The sequence below is a fragment of the Centruroides sculpturatus genome, unplaced genomic scaffold (assembly GCF_000671375.1).
Source record: "Centruroides sculpturatus isolate CEXI.00-Female unplaced genomic scaffold, Cexi_2.0 scaffold1222, whole genome shotgun sequence".
Lineage (NCBI taxonomy): Eukaryota > Metazoa > Arthropoda > Arachnida > Scorpiones > Buthidae > Centruroides > Centruroides sculpturatus.
Window position 1 is genome coordinate 21,162 of NW_019385484.1, and position 21,335 is coordinate 42,496.

At 30.8% G+C, this 21,335-nt stretch overlaps 2 protein-coding genes across 2 annotated transcripts in view; both read left to right on the top strand.

Moving 5' to 3' along the window:
• The window catches only part of LOC111639410 (gastrula zinc finger protein XlCGF57.1-like), a 29,231-nt gene that overhangs the window by 3,371 nt on the left and 4,525 nt on the right, over window positions 1–21,335 (top strand). Inside the window, exons 4-6 of the mRNA XM_023385295.1 lie at window positions 250–869; window positions 7,496–7,564; window positions 10,284–10,915. Of these exons, the coding sequence (XP_023241063.1) occupies window positions 250–869; window positions 7,496–7,564; window positions 10,284–10,915 (1,321 nt within the window). The remainder of the gene's footprint in view (window positions 1–249; window positions 870–7,495; window positions 7,565–10,283; window positions 10,916–21,335) is intronic.
• LOC111639418 lies at window positions 8,610–10,385 on the top strand. The gene is made up of 5 exons (XM_023385310.1): window positions 8,610–8,718; window positions 8,814–8,872; window positions 8,977–9,117; window positions 9,228–9,356; window positions 9,751–10,385. The coding sequence occupies exons 1-5, from the start codon at window positions 8,706–8,708 to the stop codon at window positions 9,757–9,759; spliced, it is 351 nt and encodes a 116-aa protein (XP_023241078.1). The 5' UTR covers window positions 8,610–8,705; the 3' UTR covers window positions 9,760–10,385.

The window sequence follows — 21,335 nt, forward strand, 5'->3', positions numbered from 1 at the left end:
TATTAATTTGTGATATTGTTAATGCTTTTTGGTAATTCCTGTAAATAGTTATTGTTTCTGGTGTGGTGGTAACCTTCGTGTAGGTTTAACCTTTAAATTTTATGTAAAAAACTTTTTCTGGTATCTACATCCAAAACTTAACTATACTTTTAATATAGTGTGCTTAAATTTAAATATTTGATTGGCAATAAATTGAAGAGAGCTTTGATCTAGACTGCTTTTAATATTTATATTTGTCGTATTTTACAGGTTTAAACATTCAGAAGGGAAAGAATGGGAAGTATCAATGTGACAGTTGCAAGAAAGAATTCGTTTCGAAGTATAATTTAAAATATCATCAGAGGATTCACACTGGAGAAGGACTCTTGTCTTGCCAATACTGTAATCGTCAGTTCAACTATCCCGGCAGTCTACGGGACCACGTCAAGACTCACACCGGAGAGAAATCCTTTATTTGTGATCATTGCAAACAATGTTTTATACTAAAAGGAAATCTGATTCGACATCTCCGAACTCACACGGGAGAGAAGCCTTTCTCTTGCGACCATTGCAAGCGAAGTTTTACGCAAAATAATAATCTGATAGAACATCTTCGTCTTCACACCGGAGAGAAATCCTTTATTTGTGATCATTGCAAACAACGTTTTACACAGAAAGGAAATCTGATTCGACATCTCCGAACTCATACGGGAGAGAAGCCTTTCTCTTGCGACCATTGCAAGCAAAGTTTTACGCAAAAAAATAATCTGATAGCACATCTTCGCCTTCACACCGGAGAAAAACCATTCTCGTGTAATCATTGCTTACAAAAATTTCGTGTTAAAGCTTCTTTAAAGTATCATATTATTAAACATCATAATAGTAACGAATAATGACTTGTGGAAATGATTTTATTCACTTTCCTTGCAAATCATGTAATACTCGTATTTTAGATATTATTGAACATGAAACAACAAATTTCTAAAGTTTGATTTTTTTCGTTTTGTAACTTTCATTTTGTGCATAAAACAATTGATTTATGTACCGAAAAACATATGGTTTTTAGAATAAATACAAATTTCATTAATTAGAAAGCAATATGGTTATTATTACTTGTTTACGTACTGTACGTGTCATTTATTTAGGGCGATAACATTCATTTCTATTATTTACGGAGAATTCGTTTATTGTTAGAATAAGTATTCTAACGACCACTTCTCACGATTACTTGTCATGTTTCTGCATGACAAGTAATCGTGTTTGCACGAAGATTAATTAGTGTCACTCGCTTTATTGGGAGATCCGAAAGAGATTACAAGAATGGAATTTTACTGTAAACGTCGTTTTTGAAAATTATAAACGGTAAAAATGTTTAAAATTTTTAACAATGGCCAAGGTTTTGAATCAGCAATACAAAGATGATACTAATTTTTGATATTCTCAATTGTGTTTGAAGCATAATCATTTCGCATAATTATATTTAGAATTATGCGAAATAATTATATTGTAATATAATTATAATAAATGAAATTATAATTATATAATTATAATTGTGTTTGAAGTATAATTATAGCTTGACAAGTTGTCCTCTTCCTATTAGTAATAGGATTATATTAAATAATAAATGTGTATTTAAATAAAAGCATTTGTAATAGTTTCTTAATTGCATTCTATAGTTTACGCCACATCTGTCTTTTTATTTTTATACATATTTTAAATGAATTTTAATTGACATTTGTTTCAGTAATGGCGATTCCGAAGTTGGAAAATAATTTTTTTTATACTTGTGGCAGTAATTAAGTTAGAATAAATAATGTAGTTGTAGCTGTTTACGTTTAATAGTTTCTTTATCTTGCAATTGTTCCACGCTACTTTTAATAGAAACAGGTCGTAAAATCAGAATCTAAATTAAACCACTACAGACAGGGCCGTATGCAATAGGTACTAGACTGGATTGAATTTTATTGCGGAGCCCCTCAAACTTTAAATATAAAAATTAATTAACAGTTAATTTACATATTAAAATATAGATTTTAAATATTCATTTAAAACAAAATCCAAAATCTAATTATAAAAATTAAAAGTCATGGCAATAAGGTAAGACAAATTTCTACATTAAAAAACCTGTATAAATACAACTAAATTTTATTGAATATAAACATACATAGATAGATGTTTTAGCATTTCTATATATTTATATGAATATAACTACATAAATTTTACCATGAAAAATCTTTCAATATGTTGAATGAATACATTTGAATTTTATTGAATATAAACCTATAAAGAGATATTTTATTTGTTCGAAGTTTTTATTGTGTAAAATCTTTTAAAATAGTATCAAAATCTAACTGGCGTGCTTCTTGATTCTCAATCGACACGATCGCTAAACTGTTTAATTTATTCTGTAATTTGAAACTATTTATAATATATAAATTTTGATGTGCTGCGAAACCCCTTCAAGCTCGGGGTCCGATCGGTGCATGTCACTCCATTCGCCTGAAATCCGGCCCTGACAACAGATAGATCTTAAGTTTTGACTCTGTTTCTGTTCTTTAATCTGATTGCTTCATGTATCATTAAAAATATTACAAGGAATTTTAATGAAATTGTTTCTTAAAGTTTGAGGGATCAATGAAGATCCCGCTAAGCACCACCGTTGGTTGCCTCTACCTACTATGGCTGCCGCAGTAGACGACGAACAGGAACAAGGGCGTTGGGTGGTGCCCGCAGTTAGAATAATAAGCCATCAAAGGTTTTAGTCACCGACTCGATGACTGCGATCAAAACGATTAAAAATAATTATCCATCGGACGAACTTTTACAGATAGTATTTTATTACTTTTAAACGTAATTATTGTTTTTAGTTTTAATTAACTGGCTATTGAATATTGATAAATATTATAATATATTATATTACTAACTGATGAACCCGGCATTGCTCGAACAAAAAATAACAACAGCAAAATTATTAGTTTACTTCCTACTTTTAACCTTTTTACTATATTATATTATAGTATTTGAAATATAATACTATAATACGTTTCAATCCAACATTTTATCGCTTGTCATTTCATTTTGACTTCTTATAAAACTTGCTATCACAAATTCACCCACAAATCTAAAAAACAGATAATAAAAAAAATCAAAAGTTTTTTTTTCAGCAATACTGCGCCAACAATGGAAACATCCAAGAATGCGTTTTATTACCATTTATTATTTCTGTGTTCCAGAATGTGCATTGTCTGGAACACAGAAATAATAAATGGTGGTCCCTTTTGGCCAGACTGTCTTCAATTTTATTTAAAAATAATCTCCATCGGGCGAAAATATACAGTGCCGTGAATTTGTTTTTATTAAAATGTAATGTTTCTAGACTTTTCTGTATTGTATGTGATATGATACCAGTAGAAAGGAGGACGACAGGTGCATTAAATACCTTATTCATCACAGCGGTTTTAGTTTTTGAACGAGTGGAAGGTTGATTATTTCAAAATGAGCATTTTTATATTATCAGTAGATGTCCATCTTATAAGCGATCTTACTGCATTTGTCGATGAGAGTGAAGTCAGTGTGCATGCTAGTGAATTCTTTTATCTGCGATTATGGCTGTGTCATAGTATATTTTGTATGTGTTATTTGCTAAGGCTGCATATGAGGTATATTAGGAACCGTCCATAAATTACATAAGGGCGATTTTGGCCAATCTAGACCCTCACTCACTATTGTGTGAGAAACCGTAATATTTTCTTTGATTCCCCCTTCCATATCTTACGTAATATTTAGGCCTTAGGTTCAAAATATATAATTAATTTACTATTATTCATAAAAGACTTTATGTGAACAAATTGAAAAAAGATAAAAATTTAATGAATTTGAATGAACAATTTATTTTAAGAACTTTATTTTTTAATTATTAACAATTTTATTATTATTATCATCATCATTAATCAATGTCATAATATTCATTTTTATATTAATTTTAATTTTCTCCAATGGACGCAAAAAAACTTTGACAGATCGACATGCTAGTGTACGTGTAAAAGAAACTTCATACAAAATAAAACAAGAGAGAATAGAAACCACATTTCGTTGCCATATTAATTACATCTTCGATAAGGTCAATAAAGTAAACTGCACGCTGCTAAAATGAGCTAGGTGCACCTGGGGAATAAATCATAAACCTTGTAAAACTCTATATAATGGGGCAATACAACCAATGCTACATTACGCGGCCTCTAGCTGGGATCATGTAACTATTAAAAATTCAGTAGCAAGGAAATTACTCTCTCTTCAAAGCCAGTTTGCCATCAGAATTCTGAAGTGCTGCAGAACTGTTTTTACTAATGCCTCTGACACTAGCAGAGCTCCTTCTTTTGCACTATGAATTGTAAGAAAAGGTTCTAAACTACTACATCAGAAGTTCAGAACTACAAACTTCAAGGCTCTACTCCTATCTACGGCTGTTCATATGCTACCACATTGCAATTACCCTACTAAATGTGATCATCACCCTGTAAACAAGATAATGATCACATTTAGTGTACACGGGGTACATTTGGTGTCATTTGCTTCCTCCATGGATAACCATGCAGACATTAATATTTACACAGATGAATCTAAAAGCTGCCTTTGTGTTGGCTCAAGTATCTGTATCTTCCTCCAAACTCCAAAGGTACAGATATTTCTCACATACCTCCATCTATTAAACTGAAAAAGATGCTGACTACCAAGCTGTTCAGTGGGCCACTTAATACCAAGCAAAACTCTGCCTATCAACATTTACAGTGATTCTCAGTCCGTCGTAAAAGCTCTATTAAATCTCAATTTCAATAGCAAAAAAATCACATATATCCAGCACCATATTAAAAATCTTTTAAATAAAATAACTTTTATATATATTTTTGGCCATACTGGAATATTTACGAATGAAAATGCCGACTTTGAGACTAAGCCAGCTGCAAAGGACACTGATTTGGACTACACTCGCATCCCTCTCTCACGTAGCAGCCTTAAAAATTATATTCGTGACAACGCTATGCAAAAGTGGAATCAACAATGGTTGAGCAGTAAAACAGGTAGAATAACAAGACTTTATTTTCCTAGTGTTGAATGCAAAATCTCATCAACACTTAGAGATTTAACATTTGCCATATTATTGTCCAATTTACGATCAACATACACTTATTCTGAAATTAGAAACCTTTAAACTTGGTTTTAGGTGGCCATGTCCACTTGGGAAGATGTTTTATGCTTTTCACAATTATGTTAAAAAAACATGGAAGAAAAGACTATTTATAATTTATAATATCTAGTTTCACATTTTAGTTTTCACTAAAAGCCGAATACTAATTTTATGTTTACTTTGTATCATGTATTTTGTTTTATGTATTCTTAGTGTTATACACCTATAGGAGTAGTGCACTTATTCTAATAAAAACAAGAGAGAGAGAGAGAGAGAGAGAAACCACCACATGGCCTTTCTCCCATGAAAAAACGTGTACAGCATGAGTCTGCTAGCATTATTATTTTATCACGTCACATAAGATGGCTTTAGTACAAAGAGCAATTCTTTAATTTAATAATAGAAATTCTTAATAGAAACGGCCAAATTGAAGCAAAATTCAAAACTCCACCACTCAACGAGATCAAAAGATAAAAATAAGAATATTACGTAAGACGAAATCTATTATTTCGCTACCCCTGAGTAAGAAATCGTAAGAAATCCTTTAATGAAATCCCGTTTAATCTAGAATAATTTGTCAATTTATTTTGATAAGATTTTTGAATGCAATTAACATTTTTGTGATTACATCATTATACTAAAATCGTGAGCTCTTGCCCCACTTTTCCTTACTTTTAAAAACAAAACGTTATTATTCACCGATAAAAACCGTTGTTGTTGTCAACTAATTCACTGGAAAACCTTGCAGCCTATGAATAAAATTTAAATATTGGATGATGTTCAATCACAGCCACATTTGTGTCAGACCCTAAACATCACCCACAAAAATGAAAATAAAGCAATTCTCCGAAGTGTTGCATGGGTTTTCCATGTTGTTTCCTTTTTTCCTTTCTAATAAATCATCACAGACATTTCAAAATTGAATTTTGATAAAAAGATTTTCTGAAATTAAATCGCTCTGTCTTATTTTTTTGCACTGACAACATTAGGAGTGGAAGCGCTCATGTTATTGTCATATAAATTTTATTTATTATTGTATCTGACAGATAAACTACCATTTCTTGAATTAAAATCATCTATTCGTATGTCATTACAGCGCTGCCTTTTAGCTCCAGCGTTTAATTTATTGACCAATCAATAAGGCCTGCACTTAGCTAATAAATTTTTAATTCCATTAAGCGAAATTACCGCATAAAATAAAAATTTAATATCACGAATTTTCAATAATGGAATCGTGGTATTTCTAAAGATAATGGCTTTATGTAACAAGCATTTTTAATCATTTTGCTTCGTGAAGCGTGGATGCAAATAAACATGAACCCAAATTTACAAGAAGGAACATGTATGAACTGTTTCCTTACTCCTTGTTGGACGACCGCCCTTATATTTGGGCTAGATCCATTTGAATCTTGCAATTGCGGAAACAAAATTAGAGTATGTAAAAATTCAAAATTCACGAATACATACGTTCGAATAATCGAATTTTCTTTATGGGAACGTGCAATTCATCTAATTTGGGAAACAATACCGGATTTAAACGAATATTCAATTTGCAACGGAGAATTTGATATACTAAAAACTCATTCCACATTATTCAAATTGTTATATTCTTTTCTGTTTATCAGTTATTGTATTGTTTTCAGACGCATGAGAAGAACCAAATTGGTATTGATACAGTCATTAAAGAACGAAAATTTTCGTAGCAAAATAAAGAATAATTACAACTTATTGAAAAAAATTGTTTTTCTTGTGTCTATAATTATAATAGTGATTATTATTTTATTTGTAATTCTTGTGCTTTTCGTTCTTTATCCTCATATAAAAAAGAAAGAAAAATTTCGTGGTGAAGCTCTATTCTGTAGTATCCAAAGTTGCATAGCTATAAGTTATGTTATAGGAGGACTCGGTTTTACTTTTTTAATATTGGCTTTAATATGCATCATCGAACATCAAGAGTTCGAACAATTATCTCGGGAATTGTTTTTAATCAAAACAATCGGTTCAGATTTACGGAGAAAGCTAAACGAATTAATGTTGCATCACGAAGAGCTTTGGCGTTTCGTACAACAATTGAATACCAAGTACAATTTAGTAGTTGTAATTATCTATTTTGTTGTCCTTTGGTGTACAAGTTATTACTGCTACGCATTTATATTTTTAGAATTTAATCATTACATTAAATATTTAATATTTTTACTTATGGTAATATTCACGTGTATTTGCATAATAGCTGGATGTCTGCTGTGCTCGCTCGCATTTACGGTAATTACATTCTACATACACCATTGACATGTTTTTTATTTTATTTCTATACTGTTTTTTATGCTGCAGATGGAAAATACGTTTCAAGACGTCAGACAATTTGCAGTATGTGATATTGGACTGAAAAGAAAGCTGAAGGTATGTGTTTTCTATGATCATTTANTAATTAATTAATTAAATATAGTAAATACTTTTGAAAGTGTTATAAATAAATGATTTTGAACTCAAAAGCCGTAAACAATCAAAGGTATGGGCGAAGATGAAATATAAATTGACCGAGAAGAACAATCTGCATTTGAATATGTTCTGCATTTATATAATTTCTTAATTACAAATTATTCCATCCATCCGTCTGCATTTCTAAATCGGGCGGGTCGATCTGGATAAAAATTAGCAATACCTGTCAGACCTCCTCCGGATGTTTCGCACCCGCACTTTGCCACGTTCACATTTATTTAAGGATACACTGGTAAATATTTATATTATTCTACTCTTATTTGGTTTTAAATTCCCAGCATTTTGCCTCGGCTTCAATTAAGTGGCATTCTCGAATGGGATCTCGGGATGGCGGGTGTTGTCCAAACACTCTCCATTTTTTCGGTAATGGTACACGGAGCGTCGTCGTACGGGATGTTGTGGTAATTTTGTGTGGCTACCAATCTAGCAGTTTTATAAGTTTCTGTAATTCTTCTTCCAATTCATTACTGAGGAGATCCAAATCACGAGAATGCAAATTCTTCCGTGCTCCCCAATGTGTAAATTTTGCGTATTAAAACGAGTCCAATCGGGATAACACTTTTGTTTAGACGGTTTAATGGAAGGTTTTTCTGTACCCGACTTGATAAATTTCAAGTGTTACGTCTGCAGGTAAGTTCTTTCATTTAAAAAACGATAGAATTATTATAAACACCGATCACATTACCGCACATCCGGGTATTAAATAATCTTAAACCGAATGCAATTTCTCGAATGTCGAAGATATCGCACTTTCCGTTTGAGAAATCAAACAATTCATAATTAATAAATTTCAGAAATGGAAAACAGATTTAAACGTGGATTTTCTGCTAACTTAATTTACATTTTACCACTGTTTGTGACTTTTGGGTTCAAAGTAATTATTTATAATGGTTTCGACAAAACTGATTTTTAACATTATTTCAATGAAAGATTATTTTTGAATTTTAGACCCACAACTTTTGAAAAAAATAAAGAAATTAGAAATTTTTGAATTTTAAATATTAGATGGCACCACTCTATTTTGAAAATTGACGGTTAGGCAATGTCGAAGTCCGGTAAGTGTAACTTGGATTAGAGAAATGCTAAAGTACGTTTTATCCTAAATACAGGATAGATTTAAAATTGTTTTCTGATGAGCTAAATCTTTTAGGAAGAAATCAAAGGAAACGTGCCATTTGGTGTCCGTTTTTCTCCATCGTCTTGGGATCGGTTCGTACTTCGTCACTACAGAAAAGGAAGCGGCAATGAATATGTATAGTGGACTACACTTCGCTCAATACTAGTGACGTAATTCCGTTCTGTTTTGGTTACAGAAAAAGTCGACAGAAGTTTTATTTTACTGTGTTGATAGCCCACAATTTTTTGCATCTGTAAAGACAGTGGGTGTAGATTGTATTGTCCTTTCAGCCGCACGACGAAACGAATGGAAGCTTAAGGAATTCTCGTCCACACAGGTAAGTGAGTCGTTTCTTCGAATATAAACCGTCGCCATTTTATTTCGATAATTAATAGTTCGGGCGTAGATTTTTTTAAAATTTAACATTATTTACAATCTTGATGGAAGGAACAAACCTCGTTGACGATTTCACTAGAAAGAGAAAAGGAAGATTTTTTTTACAAATCAGAAGAAGAGATTTCTCGGGAAACATTTGGTGATGTATCGAATTCCTTAGTGTTTGTGGTAACAAGTATGGTTAGTATTTTACGTGTCTTTCTTGACTGAAGTTTATAAAATTAGTAAGTAAATTTCTACTTTGTTCCGAAATTAAAAACAACATTCAAAATACGGTTGGGTTTTTATAACTTTTAGTTCTTAAATGAAAGCTGTAAAATAGGAAAACCGATAGACACTTTATATAACTATTCTTCGTAAAATACATTTATACCTGACTTTTTTCTTTGTAAAAATCGCAGATAAAGCTACTTGCCATAATCTACCGGCTGGGTGTAAAACCCAGTGGTATATTATGGCCAAAAAAGAATTTCTATGATTACATTAATTTTGATATATTTAAATTTGACTTAGAAAATAATGTATGACGTCATTCTCGTATCCGATTTTATTTGGCACTTTTTATGACTTTCAGGTTCATTAAATAATCAAGAGCATTTCTGTGTACAAAATGAAGAATTCTTTTCGAGAAAACAGAAGAAGAGTCGAAGGATGTGTTCGACTTTTGTTGTTAACATTAAAGCCAGTGTTAAGAAATCATACAAGAATATATCAACAAAGAAACCGTTTTTGGTGCAAGTGAAGAAAAATTGAGAAATCTACGAAGACATTTTAAAATTATTTTCCAAATATTTGTTTGTTTTTATTTTTTGCAAAATAAACTCTATATTGTTTTCAGAAAGTGTATAAATTATATTAACTTTTGATATTGTTAATGCTTTTTGGTAATTCGTGTAAATAGTTATTGTTTCTGGTGTGGTGGTAACCTTGTGTAGGTTTAAGCTTCAAATTTTATGTAAAAAACTTACCAGAAAAAGTACATTTTTTTCTATCTACATCCAAAACTTAACAATACTTTTGAAATAGTGTGCTTAAATTTAAATATTTGATTGGCAATAAATTGAAGAAAGATTCGATCTAGACTGCTTTTAATATTTATATTTGTCGTATTTTACAGGTTTAAACATTCAGAGGAGAAAGAATGGGAAGTATCAATGTGACAGTTGCAAGAAAGAATTCGTTTCGAAGTATAATTTAAAATATCATCAGAGGATTCACACTGGAGAAGGACTCTTGTCTTGCCAATACTGTAATCGTCAGTTCAACTATCCCGGCAGTCTACGGGACCACGTCAAGACTCACACCGGAGAGAAATCCTTTATTTGTGATCATTGCAAACAATGTTTTATACTAAAAGGAAATCTGATTCGACATCTCCGAACTCACACGGGAGAGAAGCCTTTCTCTTGCGACCATTGCAAGCGAAGTTTTACGCAAAATAATAATCTGATAGAACATCTTCGTCTTCACACCGGAGAGAAATCCTTTATTTGTGATCATTGCAAACAACGTTTTACACAGAAAGGAAATCTGATTCGACATCTCCGAACTCATACGGGAGAGAAGCCTTTCTCTTGCGACCATTGCAAGCAAAGTTTTACGCAAAAAAATAATCTGATAGCACATCTTCGCCTTCACACCGGAGAAAAACCATTCTCGTGTAATCATTGCTTACAAAAATTTCGTGTTAAAGCTTCTTTAAAGTATCATATTATTAAACATCATAATAGTAACGAATAATGACTTGTGGAAATGATTTTATTCACTTTCCTTGCAAATCATGTAATACTCGTATTTTAGATATTATTGAACATGAAACAACAAATTTCTAAAGTTTGATTTTCTTCGTTTTGTAACTTTCATTTTGTGCATAAAACAATTGATTTATGTACCGAAAAACATGGTTTTTAGAATAAATACAAATTTCATTAATTAGAAAGCAATATGGTTATTATTACTTGTTTACGTACTGTACGTGTCATTTATTTAGGGCGATAACATTCATTTCTATTATTTACGGAGAATTCGTTTATTGTTAGAATAAGTATTCTAACGACCACTTCTCACGATTACTTGTCATGTTTCTGCATGACAAGTAATCGTGTTTGCACGAAGATTAATTAGTGTCACTCGCTTTATTGGGAGATCCGAAAGAGATTACAAGAATGGAATTTTACTGTAAACGTCGTTTTTGAAAATTATAAACGGTAAAAATGTTTAAAATTTTTAACAATGGCCAAGGTTTTGAATCAGCAATACAAAGATGATACTAATTTTTGATATTCTCAATTGTGTTTGAAGCATAATCATTTCGCATAATTATATATAGAATTATGCGAAATAATTATATTGTAATATAATTATAATAAATGAATTTATAATTATATAATTATAATTGTGTTTGAAGTATAATTATAGCTTGACAAGTTGTCCTCTTCCTATTAGTAATAGGATTATATTAAATAATAAATGTGTATTTAAATAAAAGCATTTGTAATAGTTTCTTAATTGCATTCTATAGTTTACGCCACATCTGTCTTTTTATTTTTATACATATTTTAAATGAATTTTAATTGACATTTGTTTCAGTAATGGCGATTCCGAAGTTGGAAAATAATTTTTTTTATACTTGTGGCAGTAATTAAGTTAGAATAAATAATGTAGTTGTAGCTGTTTACGTTTAATAGTTTCTTTATCTTGCAATTGTTCCACGCTACTTTTAATAGAAACAGGTCGTAAAATCAGAATCTAAATTAAACCACTACAGACAGGGCCGTATGCAATAGGTACTAGACTGGATTGAATTTTATTGCGGAGCCCCTCAAACTTTAAATATAAAAATTAATTAACAGTTAATTTACATATTAAAATATAGATTTTAAATATTCATTTAAAACAAAATCCAAAATCTAATTATAAAAATTAAAAGTCATGGCAATAAGGTAAGACAAATTTCTACATTAAAAAACCTGTATAAATACAACTAAATTTTATTGAATATAAACATACATAGATAGATGTTTTAGCATTTCTATATATTTATATGAATATAACTACATAAATTTTACCATGAAAAATCTTTCAATATGTTGAATGAATACATTTGAATTTTATTGAATATAAACCTATAAAGAGATATTTTATTTGTTCGAAGTTTTTATTGTGTAAAATCTTTTAAAATAGTATCAAAATCTAACTGGCGTGCTTCTTGATTCTCAATCGACACGATCGCTAAACTGTTTAATTTATTCTGTAATTTGAAACTATTTATAATATATAAATTTTGATGTGCTGCGAAACCCCTTCAAGCTCGGGGTCCGATCGGTGCATGTCACTCCATTCGCCTGAAATCCGGCCCTGACAACAGATAGATCTTAAGTTTTGACTCTGTTTCTGTTCTTTAATCTGATTGCTTCATGTATCATTAAAAATATTACAAGGAATTTTAATGAAATTGTTTCTTAAAGTTTGAGGGATCAATGAAGATCCCGCTAAGCACCACCGTTGGTTGCCTCTACCTACTATGGCTGCCGCAGTAGACGACGAACAGGAACAAGGGCGTTGGGTGGTGCCCGCAGTTAGAATAATAAGCCATCAAAGGTTTTAGTCACCGACTCGATGACTGCGATCAAAACGATTAAAAATAATTATCCATCGGACGAACTTTTACAGATAGTATTTTATTACTTTTAAACGTAATTATTGTTTTTAGTTTTAATTAACTGGCTATTGAATATTGATAAATATTATAATATATTATATTACTAACTGATGAACCCGGCATTGCTCGAACAAAAAATAACAACAGCAAAATTATTAGTTTACTTCCTACTTTTAACCTTTTTACTATATTATATTATAGTATTTGAAATATAATACTATAATACGTTTCAATCCAACATTTTATCGCTTGTCATTTCATTTTGACTTCTTATAAAACTTGCTATCACAAATTCACCCACAAATCTAAAAAACAGATAATAAAAAAAATCAAAAGTTTTTTTTTCAGCAATACTGCGCCAACAATGGAAACATCCAAGAATGCGTTTTATTACCATTTATTATTTCTGTGTTCCAGAATGTGCATTGTCTGGAACACAGAAATAATAAATGGTGGTCCCTTTTGGCCAGACTGTCTTCAATTTTATTTAAAAATAATCTCCATCGGGCGAAAATATACAGTGCCGTGAATTTGTTTTTATTAAAATGTAATGTTTCTAGACTTTTCTGTATTGTATGTGATATGATACCAGTAGAAAGGAGGACGACAGGTGCATTAAATACCTTATTCATCACAGCGGTTTTAGTTTTTGAACGAGTGGAAGGTTGATTATTTCAAAATGAGCATTTTTATATTATCAGTAGATGTCCATCTTATAAGCGATCTTACTGCATTTGTCGATGAGAGTGAAGTCAGTGTGCATGCTAGTGAATTCTTTTATCTGCGATTATGGCTGTGTCATAGTATATTTTGTATGTGTTATTTGCTAAGGCTGCATATGAGGTATATTAGGAACCGTCCATAAATTACATAAGGGCGATTTTGGCCAATCTAGACCCTCACTCACTATTGTGTGAGAAACCGTAATATTTTCTTTGATTCCCCCTTCCATATCTTACGTAATATTTAGGCCTTAGGTTCAAAATATATAATTAATTTACTATTATTCATAAAAGACTTTATGTGAACAAATTGAAAAAAGATAAAAATTTAATGAATTTGAATGAACAATTTATTTTAAGAACTTTATTTTTTAATTATTAACAATTTTATTATTATTATCATCATCATTAATCAATGTCATAATATTCATTTTTATATTAATTTTAATTTTCTCCAATGGACGCAAAAAAACTTTGACAGATCGACATGCTAGTGTACGTGTAAAAGAAACTTCATACAAAATAAAACAAGAGAGAATAGAAACCACATTTCGTTGCCATATTAATTACATCTTCGATAAGGTCAATAAAGTAAACTGCACGCTGCTAAAATGAGCTAGGTGCACCTGGGGAATAAATCATAAACCTTGTAAAACTCTATATAATGGGGCAATACAACCAATGCTACATTACGCGGCCTCTAGCTGGGATCATGTAACTATTAAAAATTCAGTAGCAAGGAAATTACTCTCTCTTCAAAGCCAGTTTGCCATCAGAATTCTGAAGTGCTGCAGAACTGTTTTTACTAATGCCTCTGACACTAGCAGAGCTCCTTCTTTTGCACTATGAATTGTAAGAAAAGGTTCTAAACTACTACATCAGAAGTTCAGAACTACAAACTTCAAGGCTCTACTCCTATCTACGGCTGTTCATATGCTACCACATTGCAATTACCCTACTAAATGTGATCATCACCCTGTAAACAAGATAATGATCACATTTAGTGTACACGGGGTACATTTGGTGTCATTTGCTTCCTCCATGGATAACCATGCAGACATTAATATTTACACAGATGAATCTAAAAGCTGCCTTTGTGTTGGCTCAAGTATCTGTATCTTCCTCCAAACTCCAAAGGTACAGATATTTCTCACATACCTCCATCTATTAAACTGAAAAAGATGCTGACTACCAAGCTGTTCAGTGGGCCACTTAATACCAAGCAAAACTCTGCCTATCAACATTTACAGTGATTCTCAGTCCGTCGTAAAAGCTCTATTAAATCTCAATTTCAATAGCAAAAAAATCACATATATCCAGCACCATATTAAAAATCTTTTAAATAAAATAACTTTTATATATATTTTTGGCCATACTGGAATATTTACGAATGAAAATGCCGACTTTGAGACTAAGCCAGCTGCAAAGGACACTGATTTGGACTACACTCGCATCCCTCTCTCACGTAGCAGCCTTAAAAATTATATTCGTGACAACGCTATGCAAAAGTGGAATCAACAATGGTTGAGCAGTAAAACAGGTAGAATAACAAGACTTTATTTTCCTAGTGTTGAATGCAAAATCTCATCAACACTTAGAGATTTAACATTTGCCATATTATTGTCCAATTTACGATCAACATACACTTATTCTGAAATTAGAAACCTTTAAACTTGGTTTTAGGTGGCCATGTCCACTTGGGAAGATGTTTTATGCTTTTCACAATTATGTTAAAAAAACATGGAAGAAAAGACTATTTATAATTTATAATATCTAGTTTCACATTTTAGTTTTCACTAAAAGCCGAATACTAATTTTATGTTTACTTTGTATCATGTATTTTGTTTTATGTATTCTTAGTGTTATACACCTATAGGAGTAGTGCACTTATTCTAATAAAAACAAGAGAGAGAGAGAGAGAGAGAGAAACCACCACATGGCCTTTCTCCCATGAAAAAACGTGTACAGCATGAGTCTGCTAGCATTATTATTTTATCACGTCACATAAGATGGCTTTAGTACAAAGAGCAATTCTTTAATTTAATAATAGAAATTCTTAATAGAAACGGCCAAATTGAAGCAAAATTCAAAACTCCACCACTCAACGAGATCAAAAGATAAAAATAAGAATATTACGTAAGACGAAATCTATTATTTCGCTACCCCTGAGTAAGAAATCGTAAGAAATCCTTTAATGAAATCCCGTTTAATCTAGAATAATTTGTCAATTTATTTTGATAAGATTTTTGAATGCAATTAACATTTTTGTGATTACATCATTATACTAAAATCGTGAGCTCTTGCCCCACTTTTCCTTACTTTTAAAAACAAAACGTTATTATTCACCGATAAAAACCGTTGTTGTTGTCAACTAATTCACTGGAAAACCTTGCAGCCTATGAATAAAATTTAAATATTGGATGATGTTTAATCACAGCCACATTTGTGTCAGACCCTAAACATCACCCACAAAAATGAAAATAAAGCAATTCTCCGAAGTGTTGCATGGGTTTTCCATGTTGTTTCCTTTTTTCCTTTCTAATAAATCATCACAGACATTTCAAAATTGAATTTTGATAAAAAGATTTTCTGAAATTAAATCGCTCTGTCTTATTTTTTTGCACTGACAACATTAGGAGTGGAAGCGCTCATGTTATTGTCATATAAATTTTATTTATTATTGTATCTGACAGATAAACTACCATTTCTTGAATTAAAATCATCTATTCGTATGTCATTACAGCGCTGCCTTTTAGCTCCAGCGTTTAATTTATTGACCAATCAATAAGGCCTGCACTTAGCTAATAAATTTTTAATTCCATTAAGCGAAATTACCGCATAAAATAAAAATTTAATATCACGAATTTTCAATAATGGAATCGTGGTATTTCTAAAGATAATGGCTTTATGTAACAAGCATTTTTAATCATTTTGCTTCGTGAAGCGTGGATGCAAATAAACATGAACCCAAATTTACAAGAAGGAACATGTATGAACTGTTTCCTTACTCCTTGTTGGACGACCGCCCTTATATTTGGGCTAGATCCATTTGAATCTTGCAATTGCGGAAACAAAATTAGAGTATGTAAAAATTCAAAATTCACGAATACATACGTTCGAATAATCGAATTTTCTTTATGGGAACGTGCAATTCATCTAATTTGGGAAACAATACCGGATTTAAACGAATATTCAATTTGCAACGGAGAATTTGATATACTAAAAACTCATTCCACATTATTCAAATTGTTATATTCTTTTCTGTTTATCAGTTATTGTATTGTTTTCAGACGCATGAGAAGAACCAAATTGGTATTGATACAGTCATTAAAGAACGAAAATTTTCGTAGCAAAATAAAGAATAATTACAACTTATTGAAAAAAATTGTTTTTCTTGTGTCTATAATTATAATAGTGATTATTATTTTATTTGTAATTCTTGTGCTTTTCGTTCTTTATCCTCATATAAAAAAGAAGGAAAAATTTCGTGGTGAAGCTCTATTCTGTAGTATCCAAAGTTGCATAGCTATAAGTTATGTTATAGGAGGACTCGGTTTTACTTTTTTAATATTGGCTTTAATATGCATCATCGAACATCAAGAGTTCGAACAATTATCTCGGGAATTGTTTTTAATCAAAACAATCGGTTCAGATTTACGGAGAAAGCTAAACGAATTAATGTTGCATCACGAAGAGCTTTGGCGTTTCGTACAACAATTGAATACCAAGTACAATTTAGTAGTTGTAATTATCTATTTTGTTGTCCTTTGGTGTACAAGTTATTACTGCTACGCATTTATATTTTTAGAATTTAATCATTACATTAAATATTTAATATTTTTACTTATGGTAATATTCACGTGTATTTGCATAATAGCTGGATGTCTGCTGTGCTCGCTCGCATTTACGGTAATTACATTCTACATACACCATTGACATGTTTTTATTTATTTATTTATTTTATTTCTATATTGTTTTATTTCTCTGCTGAAGATGGAAAATACGTTCCAAGACGTCAGACAATTCGCAGGATGTGATATTGGACTGAAAAAAAAGCTAAAGGTGTGTGCTTTTTCCTGAATGATCATTTAATAAATAATTATTTTATATTTCTATTCGTATTTTCAGATTTTGGATTTTATGAAAAGATTTGGAAAAGTCTCCCTGTCTCTTTCAATAGGCGGATTTTTTGTTGTAGATAAGAGAATTGTTTTCAAGGTTGCTTTTTCCTTTAGTATTATTTTCTAGAACTTTCTCTAAACAGATTTGATAATAATTTTTCTTTATATTTCAGATGGCAAGTACACTACATTCCATATTCTCCGGCTTTTTAAAACTGAAAACAGTTTCAATCAAAAAACAAAACTGTGAACAGATTTTTCAATTAAATTACTCGACGGCAAATTGAACCTTTAACAATTTGCTATTAAAATACGCTTATTTCTCGTTGCAATACGGCGTTTCTAGAAGATGATTTCGTTCTAACGTGGTTTGAATATTGATGTTATCTTTCGTACAACAGTTTCTGGTTTCGCTCTAACATAATTCGAGAATTTTGAAATTCGATAGTTTTTTATTGATGAATAATTTTTCATAAAAGATAGCTTTTAACTGATACTTTTTATTGAATTACATTAAATTTCTCTGCGGTTTTAGAATATTGAAATATTATATTTTCTAGGTGGTTTTTTTTGTCACGTTAGTTTTGTGAAGTTTAATGAAAACTGGCAGTGCAGATTTTTCCTTTTCTGTTTTAACTTTCCTATTGCCTATTAATTATCTAGCTGTCTTTGTCGTTACTTTCAGATTAAAGCCGTTAAGATATTCTATGTGTTTTATTTCTATAGTTAAACATTACTAAATACGAATATTAATCTAAATATATATAGGTAGGTGTTATTAAATTATGTAAGTTCACATTCCTGGATACAAGTAATGCCATTGAGCGAGCGAAACGACTGAAGCATTTATTAGTATATGCAGAAAAATAAATAAAATTATGCAAATTAGAGATCTTTCTGGCGCGATCACTCAGAAAATCGATTTAGAAATGTGTAGACAAGAGGAAAAGAACATTTAATTATATATATATAATATTTCAAATTCAAATATATAGCATTTAATTATATAGCTTAGTTTTATAAAATTTTCATTAAAGTGCAATGTATATGTTCGCCTAGCTTAATATAATTCGTCTATCTTTGTTGTTCCTGATATCTTCTTCTGTAATTAGTCTGATTTTGAATTTTATTTACACTTCAATTCTTTATCATATCATAATTATTTGTTATAAAATTAAGTGTATTTGTTTTATTGGTACCAAAATGCCAAAAAATTAGAAGCGAAAATGTTGAACTGGCTCTAAATTCAGTTTTGAATGACTTGCTTCTACAAGCAACTGCTAAACAATTTGAGAATGTTCGTTCGATGATTCGATTTCGGCTACAGAACCATGAATGCATGGAAACTGCACTTGTTCTCTCACCGACTGTTGATGTAGATGAATTACAAATAGTGAGGAATGTGTGGCAAAAGACTTTAATCAAAGTATGGCGTTCTTGAAGTTTCTAATAATTTAATAAAAAGAATCTTTGCAACAATATTTTTAAATTAATCTTTTTTGGAATAGTTGAAATAAATCCTACCACAAAAATTGCGAATCGGCAAATCTGGTCTGATTCAGTAACGCAAGAACAACTTACTTATGTCGTTCATATGTCAGATTGTGACCAATTTATTTGGAAATGCAACCGGTTTTCGAAAATCATGGCTTTGATGTTGAACTCTAGTCTGTTTCTATGTTCTATTTTCATTAAAAAAAGTTTCATTTGTAACACATTTTTGAAACTCAAACTTTTCAAAACGTATCGCAAATAATCTTCATTATAATGAAATTTTAATTATTTTCCACATTGCTGAAGACAATCGGTAATTTTAGTGTCAACAAAAAATGTGGTAGAACTTATGACTATGTATTTTATACTGTAAAACGTAAAATATTTGCAATTAGTTTCTAGTTTTTGATATAATTAATAGCCATCACCTATGTTATATAAGTAAAGATTAACTACAGTTTCAAATGTATTAATGTGCTCATTATTTGTAGCTTTAATTTCACGACTGAGATAACAATAAAAAGTTTTCTTAAAGCATTATGTAATGGTAGCATATAATGGTACCACTTATATATATATATATATATATCAGGTCAGTCCATCAGTTCGTGTGTATTTTTATCTACAAAAAAAGCAACAAAAAATTTTAATTAAATCTTATTTCAATCTATAATGTATTCACCATTATTTTGTACAATTTCTTGCCATCTTGATGGTAGCTTTTTAATCCCGTCTTTGTAAAATGATTTCGGTTTTGAATCAAAATATTCAGAAATAGCCTTTTTTACATTGTTCTCATCCTCAAAAGTTTTTCCTTTTAAAAAATTCTGCAAACTCCGAAAAAGATGATAATCACTGGGAGCAATATCTGGCAAATATGGTGGATGAGGTAAAATTTCCCAGTTGAAGCTTTTGAGTTGAGCAGTTGACGTTGTTGTCAGTTAGCTATTGACAGTTCATGTGGTATCCATTTTCCTAGCTTTGAAACTTTTCCGATTTGTTGTAGATGTCTATGAACAGTTCCATGGGATGAATTTAAACGTTCCGCAATTTCATCAACTGTTAAAGATGGTTCTGCTTCAACTAGTGCAGAGAGAGCATCATCATCAAAGTCAACGGGTCTTCCAGTACGAGCCTTATCCTCCACACTAAAATCATTATTTCTAAATCTTTCAAACCACTTCTGCGCAGTCCTTACACTAATTAGAGTTTGATTATGAACAATATTTAATTTTTTTGGCTGCATTTGTAACATTTTCATCACTTAAAAATAAAAAGTATAAAACATGTCTCTTATATTCATCTGTTACTTCCATTTTAACGAAAATAAACAACTGAAATGTTCCCAATTCTGAACAGTATTATATGAATGAGATCCAATTTAACACTTGAGTGTAAAAAGCATCACATTAGACTGGCATTTTTAACAGCAAAACAAGATTTTTCTCTAGGCCATAAAATATGCATGAACTTGTGGACTGACCTGATATGGTAATATATATAATGGTAGCACTTTTAACAAGTAATTGTTATGTACTATTAATTATAATTAAACATGGCTTATGAATTAATAAAACGCTTTAAATGTTTTACAGTAGTTGTCATTTATGTTGATAAAACAAGTTTTTATTAAATATTATTCAAATTTTTATAATAAATTCAAACAGAGAATGTAAAAGTCTGATTCGCATTCTCAGCAGTTCAATGACGAATTATCAGACACATGGATGCGTTTAGTTACAAAATGTTCTTTGAAAGAGCGCAATTCAGTTTTACTGCGAGTTTTACTAATATATTTTTAGTTTGGTATATAATCTATATATATATATAAATGGACATGTATTTGTCACTATATTTCACTTTTCCGCAAAAACTACACATCGCACGTGAATGGTGTTTATATGTGGTGGTAGCCCAAGTCTCCATTCGTGCATAGGGGTGGTTGCGTTTCGATAGCTATAAGGGTGCGGGAAATATGAGGCTGAAAGTGGTTGAAAGTGGCTTTCTATTTCGAATGTTTTGTTCGAATTTGTTCGAATTAAATTTGAACATAAAATTCGAATATTGGTTCGATTATAGAACGATTGTAAACGTTCCAGAAACGTTGAAAATAGTTCGTTTGACTAAACGTAAAAATTCTCTAATTAGTCTGGAAACGGGG